General features: G+C 40.2%; 1 protein-coding gene across 1 annotated transcript in view; it reads right to left on the reverse strand.

The window, feature by feature from the left end:
• Positions 1-3,900: 3,900 nt before the first annotated feature.
• NCAPG (non-SMC condensin I complex subunit G) overlaps positions 3,901-12,901 on the reverse strand; it is a 526,604-nt gene continuing 517,603 nt past the window's right edge. The window contains exon 16 of the mRNA XM_053700289.1: positions 3,901-4,179. Coding sequence (XP_053556264.1) covers positions 4,056-4,179 — 124 coding nt within the window. The 3' untranslated portion in view covers positions 3,901-4,055. The remainder of the gene's footprint in view (positions 4,180-12,901) is intronic.

Here is a 12,901-nt window from a genome sequence, read left to right on the forward strand (position 1 = left end):
CCAGTTTAAATTTAAAATTTGAAATATCTGAATCCAGTCTGTTTGGATCAGAACCGTCACCCACAGAATGAAGCTCTCCGTCCTCATGTTCTGCCACCTGTGACGCAGTGTCTGACATGGCCCTAATATTATCAGCGCACTCTGTTCTCACCCCAGAGTGATCACGCTTACCTCTTAGCTCTGGTAATTTAGCCAAAACCTCAGTCATAACAGTAGCCATATCCTGTAATGTGATTTGTAATGGCCGCCCAGATGTACTCGGCGCTACAATATCACGCACCTCCCTGTGAGCGGGAGATGTAGGTACTGACACGTGAGGCGAGTTAGTCGGCATAACTCTCCCCTCGTTGTTTGGTGAAATTTGTTCAATTTGTACAGATTGACTTTTATTTAAAGTAGCATCAATACAGTTAGTACATAAATTTCTATTGGGCTCCACTTTGGCATTGCAACAAATGACACAGGTATCATCCTCTGAATCAGACATGTTTAACACACTAGCAAATAAACTTGTAACTTGGAAATACAATTCAATTAGAATAATATTAAAACGTACTGTGCCTTTAAGAAGCACAGAAGATCTATGACAGTTGAAAATTAATAAATTGAAACAGTTATAGCCTCAATCCTTGTAAATAACACAACTTTAGCAAAGGTTTAATCCCATTAGCAAAGATAACAAATTCTGAAAGCAGGAAACAAATTACAGAATAAACGTTTTTTATCTCAGTCAAACTATAATTCTCACAGCTCTGCTGAGAGAAATTACCTCCCTCAAAATAAGTTTTGAAGACCCCTGAGCTCTGTAGAGATGAACCGGATCATGCAGGGAATACAATGAGTTGCTGACTGAAATATTTGATGCGTAGTAAAAGCGCCTAAAAACGGCCCCTCCCCCTCACACACAGCAGTGAGGGAGAACAGAAACTGTCAGAAAACAGATTAAGCAACTGCCAAGTGGAAAAATAGTGCCCAAACATTTATTCACTCAGTACCTCAGTAAATGAAAACGATTTTACATTCCAGAAAAAACGTTAAACATAATCTCTAGTTATTAAACAGCTTTATGTATTTCTTACAGTGTAATTCTAGTGAAGTACCATTCCCCAGAATACTGAAGTGTAAAGTATACATACATGACATTATATCGGTATGGCAGGATTTTCTCATCAATTCCATTGTCAGAAAATAAAAACTGCTACATACCTCTATGCAGATTCATCTGCCCGCTGTCCCCTGATCTGAAGTTTACCTCTCCTCAGATGGCCGAGAAACAGCAATATGATCTTAACTACTCCGGCTAAAATCATAACAAAAACTCTGGTAGATTCTTCTTCAAACTCTGCCAGAGAGATAATAACACACTCCGGTGCTATTTTAAAATAACAAACTTTTGATTGAAGATATAAAACTAAGTATAATCACCATAGTCCTCTCACACATCCTATCTAGTCGTTGGGTGCAAGAGAATGACTGGGAGTGACGTAGAGGGGAGGAGCTATATGCAGCTCTGCTGGGTGAATCCTCTTGCACTTCCTGCTGGGGAGGAGTAATATCCCAGAAGTAATGATGACCCGTGGACTGATCACACTTAACAGAAGAAATCTTTTTAAGCAAACCCTCCAATTTTTTATCCATAGGATCTTTAAAAGCACAATTATCCTCGATAGGAATAGTAGTGCGCTTGGCTAGTGTAGAAACTGCCCCCTCGACCTTAGGGACTGTCTGCCATAAGTCCTTTCTGGGGTCGACCATAGGAAATAATTTCTTAAATATAGGAGGGGGGACAAAGGGTATACCGGGCTTTTCCCACTCCTTATTCACTATGTCCGCCACCCGCTTGGGTATAGGAAAAGCGTCGGGGTGCACCGGAACCTCTAGGAACTTGTCCATCTTGCACAATTTTTCTGGAATGACCAGGTTGTCACAATCATCCAGAGTAGATAGCACCTCCTTAAGCAGTGCACGGAGATGCTCTAATTTAAATTTAAATGTCACAACATCAGGTTCTGCCTGTTGAGAAATTCTACCTGAATCAGAAATTTCCCCATCTGACAAAACCTCCCTCATGGCCACTTCAGATTGGTGTGAGGGTATGACAGAGTAATTATCATCAGCGCTCTCCTGCTCTACAGTGTTTAAAACAGAGCAATCGCGCTTTCTCTGAAATGCAGACATTTTGGATAAAATATTTGCTATGGAGTTATCTATTACTGCCGTCAATTTTTGCATAGTAACAAGCATTGGCGCGCTAGAAGTACTAGGGGTCACCTGCGCGGGCATAACTGGTATAGACACAGAAGGAGATGATGTAGAACTATGTCTACTCCCTTCATCTGATGAATCATCTTGGGCAATTTCATTATCTGTGGCAGTACTGTCCTTACTTTGTTTGGACGCTATGGCACAATTATAACACAATTTTGAAGGGGGAGACACATTGGCTTCCATACATACAGAACATAGTTTATCTGAAGGCACAGACATGTTAAACAGGCTTAAACTTGTCAAAGTACAAAAACCGTTTTAAAATAAAAACGTTACTGTCTCTTTAAATTTTAAACAGGGCACACTTTTTTACTGAATATGTGAAAAACTATGAAGGAATTGTTCAATCTTAACCAAATTTTCACCACAGTGTCTTAAAGCACTCAAAGCATTCACACCTTTAACCCTTAAAATGACAAAACTGGAGCCGTTTATAGTTTTAACCCCTCTACAGTCCCAGCTACAGCCTTTGCTGCGACTTTACCAAACCCAGGGGGGTATACGATACCAAATGAAGCCTTCTAGGGACCTTTTCAACTACTTCCAGACCCATACACATGCAGCTGCCTACTACAAAGAAGGCCCTTCCTGACTGGGAAGGTGTCTAAGCCAGTGCCTGCCGTGAAAATAACTTCCCCAAAGTTATAAAGTGTGAATTTTAACCTCAAGCTGTATAAAATGCCCAAATAAAGCAATCGATCTAGCCCATAAAAGTGTCTACCAGTTTTATAGCCCATATTAAGCCCTTTATTCTGTTTGAGACTAAGAAAATGGCTTACCGGTCCCCATGAGGGGAAAAATGACAGCCTTCCAGCATTACACAGTCTTGTTAGAAATATGGCTAGTCATACCTTAAGCAGAGAAGTCTGCTAACTGTTTCCCCCAACTGAAGTTATCTCATCTCAACAGTCCTATGTGGAAACAGCAAACGATTTTAGTTACTGCTGCTAAAATCATATTCCTCTCACAAACAGAACTCTTCATCCTTTTCTGTTTCAGAGTAAATAGTACATACCAGCACTATTTTAAAATAATAAACTCTTGATAGTAGAATAAAAAACTACAACTAAACACCACATACTCTTCACCATCTCCGTGGAGATGTTGCCTGTGCAACGGCAAAGAGAATGACTGGGGTGGGCGGAGCCTAGGAGGGACTATATGGACAGCTTTTGCTGTGCTCTTTGCCATTTCCTGTTGGGGAAGAGAATATTCCCACAAGTTATGGATGACGCCGTGGACCGGACACACCAATGTTGGAGAAAACTGAGGTATGTGTGTGGTGGGAGGTGTATTTATAGGCATTTTGAGGTTTGGAAAACTTTGCCCCCTCCTGGTAGGAATGTATATCCCATACGTCACTAGCTCATGGACTCTTGCCACTTACATGAAAGAAAATATTGTATAATAATAATTTTCATTCCTACTGTTTTACTGTGTGTGCAATTTCTATGGTTATAAAAGTGTGATTATGAGAAAAAGAAATTGAAGGGCTATTTAATAGTACAGTATACCTCAAATTCTCCTTAAATGTCATAGATAAAGCATGTGACATTAATAGTTCTGACATAATAGTAACAAATTTAATTAGGAAAACAAGTGTCTCAGACACAAAAACAAAACAAAAAAAGATCATGCAAAATTAATTTATTGTGTGTACAAATTCAAAAGCCAGGACATATATATATATATATATATATATATATATATATATATATATGTAAATTTTAGGAATCAGACGTGTACATTATAAGATATCCTTTAAAAATCCTGGAAAATCCAGATGGTCAGTTTACTTCTTGATTGATAAGATTTGTGAGATTCATTTTTGTTTTCTCCATGGCTGCAATTTTGGCTCTCCTGGATGGTCTTGTATTAACAGGAACAGATTCTGGAATATCTTGCTGGTCACTATATATATATATAAAAAAACAGTAGTAATGAATAAAAGTCTCTGTCACATAGTTTACAGCACTTCTATAACCATCCCACCAGAGTGTCAGGGTACCTGTGAGTAACATTAAATAAACTACAGATGTATCGTAGAATCTAATATATATATATATATTTTTTTAAGCTAAAACCTAATTTGATGTGAATTGGTCTCATAACAGACTAGCCCCAGCCCCAGTTTTTTCCTGATTACAATGCATCCAAATGAGAACAAAGGGAAAACATTTGGTCTCATTAGTTCAGGCAGTTATTTCAAAGAGATGTTCACTATATGGGTGCTGTGTTTAAAGTTTGATTTCCTGACCTTTCTTCTATGAAATAAAAGGTTATCAGATAATGACCCCTGTAAATAAACAGACATGGTTTGTCTGTTGTAAAAATCTATTTGAGGCCTAAGCATATGCGGAAGTTGATTACCCCTGCTGTGTTTCAATACACGAAGCTCAGACAGACGTCCATGGATCTAAGAAATGCATTTCAGGTTTGTAATAAATTTAATGGATAATAAGCTTATATTTTTCAGGCATCTAATAAGTACATATATAATTGGTGTTTTGAATAATATCAAATGTTTTATACACTCAGCAAGAGATATACAGATATGAAACATTTATATGGGATAGTAATAAATATGAAACCCCATCGGATTGCTGAAGGTATGTATGTGATATTAAGATAACTGAGATATTAATTAGATCCATGCTAAAAGTATTAAAATCCTTTTAAATACCCATATATTTTAGTTGAAATAATTTTTTTTTTATTGAGTGCAATACAACATAATAAAAAGAACATACATAACAAAAGTCCAAGCCACCATTGACCCACCCGTTGCTGGGTGTTATAAATCCATAGATCTTATTGAACCTTAAAAAGTCTCAACCTCCAAATGGGCCTACAGCAGTCTGTCCAGTTGCACCCTTTTTTTGTTACGATAAATAGTGAAAATTACAGGAAGAAAAAAAAACAGTTGTGAAATTAACAATAACAGTAATAAACCTTTCAGATCACTGTGTACTCGACTTCCATCCTCCTGTCTTGTGATATCTCAACCAGGTCATAGATTATGTATTGGCTCAAATATTTATTGGTCTCCCAATCTTTCCCTATTGTAGAGTTTAGCGGAGATCATTACTGGTTCCCCCCATTATCCAGTAGAACCATACTTTGCTAAAAGTATCCATCTTGTTTTGTTGGTGGGCTGCTGTCTCATACATGGCATATATATTAGCAATTTTATTGATAATCTCTGACCAATCTGGTACCCCTATCTTCCAGTGTCTAGCTATTGAAGTCCTGACTGTAGTGAGGATTATTCTAAAAAAGGTGTTTATGTGGCGGTTATAGTTCTTGTTTCTGACATTTAGTAATGCTTGTGGGGCGCTAACTTCTATTTGGTCCCCTATCAAGTTGCAAAAGAGACTCGAAGTCGGAGGAGGAGCTAGCCAGCAGCCTAGACAGTCACAATTTAACAGAGCTCTAGTTAAAACCTGTCATTTATTAGCCCTAAAAAGCACTATTTAGGAGCTGATTCCCAGAATAAAACTTTGGAGCAGTATTTACTCACTACAAGGGACCACTGGATGAAATTTGGCTGAGTTTGAGGCAAATTTCGATCTACCCAGAAAGGAGTTCCAGAGGATTTTCAGGAAAATCCCAGGCTTCGGCCTACCTCGGAAATCTCTGGCTCATTAAAGTGCCTGAAATCTTCATGGAAGAATAAGATTAAAGCAGGCAGAACTACCATCCCTGATAAATAACTGCACATCAGGATCTAAGCAGGTATTAAATATAGGCAGATCACTCATTAAAGACTGAAAGGAGGAGAAAAGAAGGAACCTTCACAGTGTGAGTAACAAACAAGCAGCAAACCACTGTGTGTAATATACATCACTGTCATCTAGATATTTCAGACACTTACACTAGCAAAAATCAGACTATCAAGGAATTACTTTTATTGTATTTTCATTAGAGGCTACAAGGCCTAATATTGAGACTCCATTTTATGGGAGTATTGGACATTGTAAGGGCTATAAAGCTAATATAATGAACTAAAACAATGACAACAAGAACATAAGCAACTAACATGCAAATGTAAAGGGAAATAAATAGGAAGTTTGGTTCAGTATCTCTTCTATAAGGGTTTTCACAGATAACAACTACAAGACTCTCTAACCTGAAGGTGCAACTTCAGTGGTGTTTTCGGGATACGATTAGAGAAATTGTCAGGGCCCTAAAAGTCAGGAGATGGAGATACTGCAATTTCCTATGTAAAAAACAACAATAATGCTCTGCACCATTATATATAAAGTTCAAAAGCAATGTTAAAGCATTAAATATCAACCTGGAACAAATAAAGCCAGTCATGATCTTTAAATAAATGTAATATGAGAAAATAAATCCATACTTTTGCCCTTTATTCATAATAATTAAATTGCACGCTAAGAAGCCTAGCGACATAGAGGGGAAGATACACTCTGAACTGATTAAGGGAAGACGTAAATAATTTTTTCAAGGTGAAGAGCAGAAACCAATCTGTGAAAGAGTGCCCCACTAAGTCACAGCTGAAATTGAAAGCAGCAGACAAAGCTAATAGTCCTCCAAAACAACATACTCAAGCAGAAACATCAGATGACGAGGTGGGACAACCTGGAGATATACCAAATAATGAGCTTCTGTCTCAAATCAAAACTTTCTTCCATGAGGAACTAAAAACAGCTTTATATGACCTTAAGCAAGACATCAAAGAGATTGGAGGAAGAACAACGGAGATTGAAAATAGGCTGGAAGATATCTCAGAAGACATCCCTCAGATTAAAACTACTCTAATGGATCATTCTATATACATCAAGAAGCTGGAGGATCAAGTAGAAGATTTGGAAAATAGATTGAGGCGCTCCAATCTCAGAATAAGGAATCTTCCAGAAGAGTACAAAAATTTGCAAGCAGATGTAACTGAGATTTTTCATCAACTTGTCCCAGATACAGAACCCTCCATGCTTTTGCTGGACAGGGTGCATAGAGCCTTAACCAAACCCTCTCAATCCAAGACAAGAGATGTAGTAGTCAAACTACATTATTTCCATGTTAAAGAACTAATACTTCAAGCTGCAAGACAAGCACGCACAATTACATATGAAGGGCATAATATCCAGATATTTACAGATCTATCACCAGTGACACTAAGAAGGCGAAGAGAATTGAAACCAGTAGTGACAGCCCTCATAAGAGAAAAATTGAGATATAGATGGAACTTTCCGTTCAAATTAATCTTCACATGTAAGAACTCCACCTATTCATGCACCACGGTTGAAGAGGGACGGTTGCTGCTTGCCAAGCTTGAGATTCCAATAGAGGAAGATGTTTCGCCGGACCACCCACAAACCACTAGGAGACTACCACAGAAAGAATGGACTGAGGTAAATAGGAATGGGAGACCTAAAAAACCCAAATCTAATGTCACAAGAGAAGATGGTGGAAGCAACAATAGCACAGAGGCATACCCAGTGCCGTGATTCTCTCAACAGAGACAGCTTCGAGGTTTGATAAAGAGAAAAAGAAAACCGAAGTGTGATCTATGGATCATACAATGATAATAATAATATTTAAGATGAAGGTACTGTTACCAGAACGATGAACAATGTTGAAAGGGGGTAATCTCATTGTTTGCCTGCTCTCTTCTACCCTAATTATTCATTCTTCTTTACCCCCAGCTTTTTCCCACTCATTCCCTTCTAACCTTCCCCTAATACTAATACTTGATATTCACTGATGCTAATACCAAGGATATGATTGGTTCTCTAAAATCTGCCTTATGTGATAAGATGAGATCATAGATCAATATATGTTAGTTCCAGAGTTGATTATATTGTTTATTTTTATTTAAAACAAGAAAAACGTTCAAATGTTATTCAGTTGTTCAAACACACTAAGTTTTATGTTAATGTTATGTTTTTATATATGTTTATATGCAGTCTCAAGTGTCATCAAAATAGAAGTTTGCAAGACAATTAATATAAAGGGTAATATTCGAGGTATTAAGAATGTTGCTTTCCTAAGATGTTCAGGTATAAAGGTAAGAGGTATAGATAGGCGACTTATAAAGAGGACCTATATAAGCAGTGCTCGCAGTAAGAAGTCATATTCATTAGATTAATTTCACACAATGTTAGGGGGCTTAACTCCAACACAAAAAGGAAAAAAGCTATTATAGATTACAAGGCCCAGAAAGCCCAAATAATAATGCTCCAAGAAACGCACTTCACCTCAGATGTAACACCTAAATATTGGGATAACAGCTTTCCATTGCAATAACAGAATTTATGCTTACCTGATAAATTACTTTCTCCAACGGTGTGTCCGGTCCACGGCATCATCCTTACTTGTGGGAATATCTCTACCCCAACAGGAAATGGCAAAGAGTCCCAGCAAAGCTGGCCATATAGTCCCTCCTAGGCTCCGCCCACCCCAGTCATTCGACCGACGGACAGGAGGAAAAATATAGGAGAAACCATATGGTACCGTGGTGACTGTAGTTAGAGAAAATAATTCATCAGACCTGATTAAAAAACCAGGGCGGGCCGTGGACCGGACACACCGTTGGAGAAAGTAATTTATCAGGTAAGCATAAATTCTGTTTTCTCCAACATTGGTGTGTCCGGTCCACGGCGTCATCCTTACTTGTGGGAACCAATACCAAAGCTTTAGGACACGGATGAAGGGAGGGAGCAAATCAGGTTACTTAAACGGAAGGCACCACCTTCTCCCAAAAATAGCCTCCGAAGAAACAAAAGTATCAAATTTGTAAAATTTGGCAAAAGTGTGCAGTGAAGACCAAGTCGCTGCCTTACATATCTGGTCAACAGAAGCCTCGTTCTTGAAGGCCCATGTGGAAGCCACAGCCCTAGTGGAGTGAGCTGTGATTCTTTCAGGAGGCTGCCGTCCGGCAGTCTCGTAAGCCAATCGGATGATGCTTTTAAGCCAAAAGGAAAGAGAGGTAGAAGTCGCTTTTTGACCTCTCCTTTTACCAGAATAGACGACAAACAGAGAAGATGTTTGTCTGAAATCTTTTGTAGCCTCTAAATAGAATTTTAGAGCACGGACTACGTCCAAATTGTGTAACAAACGTTCCTTCTTTGAAACTAGATTCGGACACAAAGAAGGTACAACTATCTCCTGGTTAATATTTTTGTTAGAAACAACCTTTGGAAGAAAACCAGGCTTAGTACGCAAAACCACCTTATCTGCATGGAACACCAGATAGGGCGGAGAACACTGCAGAGCAGATATCTCTGAAACTCTTCTAGCAGAAGAAATAGCAACCAAAAACAAAACTTTCCAAGATAATAACTTAATATCTATGGAATGTAGAGGTTCAAACGGAACCCCTTGAAGAACTGAAAGAACTAGATTTAGACTCCAGGGAGGAGTCAAAGGTCTGTAAACAGGCTTGATCCTAACCAGAGCCTGAACAAATGCTTGAACATCTGGCACAGCTGCCAGTCGTTTGTGTAGTAAGACAGATAAAGCAGAAATCTGTCCCTTTAGAGAACTCGCAGATAATCCTTTCTCCAAACCTTCTTGCAGAAAGGAAAGAATCTTAGGAATTTTTATCTTATTCCATGGAAATCCCTTGGATTCACACCAACAGATATATCTTTTCCATATTTTATGGTAAATCTTTCTAGTTAACGGTTTTCTGGCCTGAACCAGAGTATCTATCACAGAATCTGAAAACCCACGCTTTGATAGAATCAAGCGTTCAATCTCCAAACCGTCAGCTGGAGGGAGACCAGATTTGGATGTTCGAATGGACCCTGAACAAGAAGGTCCTGTCTCAAAGGTAGCTTCCATGGTGGAGCCGATGATATATTCACCAGGTCTGCATACCAAGTCCTGTGTGGCCACGCAGGAGCTATAAAAATCACTGAGGCCCTCTCCTGTATGATACTGGCTACCAGCCTGGGAATGAGAGGAAAACGGTGGAAACACATAAGCTAGGTTGAAGGTCCAAGGCGCTACTAATGCATCCACTAGAGTCGCCTTGGGATCCCTGGATCTGGACCCGTAGCAAGGAACCTTGAAGTTCTGACGAGACGCCATTAGATCCATGTCTGGAATGCCCCATAATTGGGTCAACTGGGCAAATATCTCCAGGTGGAGTTCCCACTCCCCCGGATGGAATGTCTGACGACTCAGATAATCCGCTTCCCAGTTTTCCACACCTGGGATGTGGATCGCAGATAGATGGCAGGAGTGATCCTCCGCCCATTGTATTATTTTGGTCACTTCTTTCATCGCCAGGGAACTCCTTGTTCCCCCCTGATGATTGATATACGCAACGGTCGTCATGTTGTCTGATTGGAATCTTATGAATCTGGCCTTTGCAAGCTGAGGCCAAGCCCTGAGAGCATTGAATATCGCTCTTAGTTCCAGAATGTTTATCGGGAGAAGAGACTCTTCCCGAGACCATAGTCCCTGAGCTTTCAGGGATTCCCAGACCGCGCCCCAGCCCACTAGACTGGCGTCAGTCGTGACAATGACCCACTCTGGTCTGCGGAAGCTCATTCCCTGGGATAGATGGTCCAGGGTCAGCCACCAACAGAGTGAATCTCTGGTCTTCTGATCTACTTGAATCACTGGAGACAAGTCTGTATAGTCCCCATTCCACTGTTTGAGCATGCACAGTTGTAATGGTCTTAGATGAATTCGTGCAAAAGGAACTATGTCCATTGCTGCAACCATCAACCCTACTACTTCCATGCACTGAGCTATGGAAGGACGTGGAACAGAGTGAAGAACTTGACAAGTGCTTAGAAGTTTTGACTTTCTGACATCTGTCAGAAAAATCCTCATTTCTAAGGAATCTATTATTGTTCCCAAGAAGGGAACTCTTGTTGACGGAGACAGAGAACTTTTTTCTATGTTCACCTTCCATCCGTGAGATCTGAGAAAGGCCAGAACGATGTCCGTATGAGCCTTTGCTTTTGAAAGGGACGACGCTTGTATTAGAATGTCATCCAAGTATGGTACTACTGCAATGCCCCTCGGTCTTAGAACCGCTAGAAGGGACCCGAGTACCTTTGTGAAAATCCTTGGAGCAGTGGCTAACCCGAATGGGAGGGCCACAAACTGGTAATGTTTGTCCAGAAAGGCGAACCTTAGGAACTGATGATGTTCTTTGTGGATAGGAATATGTAGGTACGCATTCTTTAGATCCACAGTAGTCATAAATTGACCTTCCTGGATAGTGGGTAGAATCGTTCGAATGGTTTCCATCTTGAACGATGGTACCCTGAGAAATTTGTTTAGGATCTTCAAATCCAAAATTGGTCTGAAGGTTCCCTCTTTTTTGGGAACTACGAACATATTTGAATAAAATCCCATTCCTTGTTCCTTTATTGGAACTGGGTGTATCACTCCCATCTTTAACAGGTCTTCTACACAATGTAAGAACGCCTGTCTCTTTATTTGGTTTGAGGATAAGTGAGACATGTGGAACCTTCCCCTTGGGGGTAGTTCCCTGAATTCCAGAAGATAACCCTGAGAAACTATTTCTAGTGCCCAGGGATCCTGAACATCTCTTGCCCAAGCCTGAGCAAAGAGAGAGAGTCTGCCCCCTACTAGATCCGGTCCCGGATCGGGGGCTACTCCTTCATGCTGTTTTGTTAGCAGCAGCAGGCTTCTTGGCCTGCTTACCCTTGTTCCAGCCTTGCATAGGTTTCCAGGCTGGTTTGGGCTGTGAGGCATTACCCTCTTATTTAGAGGATGCAGAATTAGAGGCCGGTCCGTTCCTGAAATTGCGAAAGGAATGAAAATTAGACTTATTCTTGGCCTTGAAAGGCCTATCTTGTGGAAGGGCGTGGCCCTTTCCCCCAGTGATGTCTGAGATAATCTCTTTCAATTCTGGTCCAAAGAGAGTTTTACCTTTGAAAGGGATGTTAAGCAATTTTGTCTTGGATGATACATCCGCTGACCAAGACTTTAGCCAAAGCGCTCTGCGCGCCACAATTGCAAACCCTGAATTTTTCGCCGCTAATCTAGCTAATTGCAAAGCGGCATCTAAAATAAAAGAGTTAGCCGACTTAAGTGCGTGAACTCTGTCCATAACCTCCTCATATGGAGTCTCTCTACTGAGCGACTTTTCTAGTTCCTCGAACCAGAACCACGCTGCTGTAGTGACAGGAACAATGCACGAAATGGGTTGTAGAAAGTAACCTTGCTGTACAAAAATCTTTTTAAGCAAACCTTCCAATTTTTTATCCATAGGATCTTTGAAAGCACAACTATCCTCGATAGGAATAGTAGTGCACTTGTTTAGAGTAGAAACTGCCCCCTCGACCTTAGGGACTGTCTGCCATAAGTCCTTTCTGGGGTCGACCATAGGAAAGAATTTCTTAAATATAGGGGGGGGGGGGGGAAACAAAAGGTATGCCGGGCTTCTCCCACTCCTTATTCACTATGCACGCCACCCGCTTGGGTATAGGAAAAGCGTCGGGGTGCACCGGAACCTCTAGAAACTTGTCCATCTTGCATAATTTCTCTGGAATGACCAAGTTGTCACAATCATCCAGAGTAGATAACACCTCCTTAAGCAGTGCGCAGAGATGTTCTAATTTAAATTTAAATGTCACAACATCAGGTTCAGCTTGTTGAGAAATTTTTCCTGAATCTGAAATTT

The sequence above is a fragment of the Bombina bombina genome, chromosome 2 (genome assembly GCF_027579735.1).
Source record: "Bombina bombina isolate aBomBom1 chromosome 2, aBomBom1.pri, whole genome shotgun sequence".
NCBI classification, from domain to species: Eukaryota; Metazoa; Chordata; class Amphibia; order Anura; family Bombinatoridae; genus Bombina; species Bombina bombina.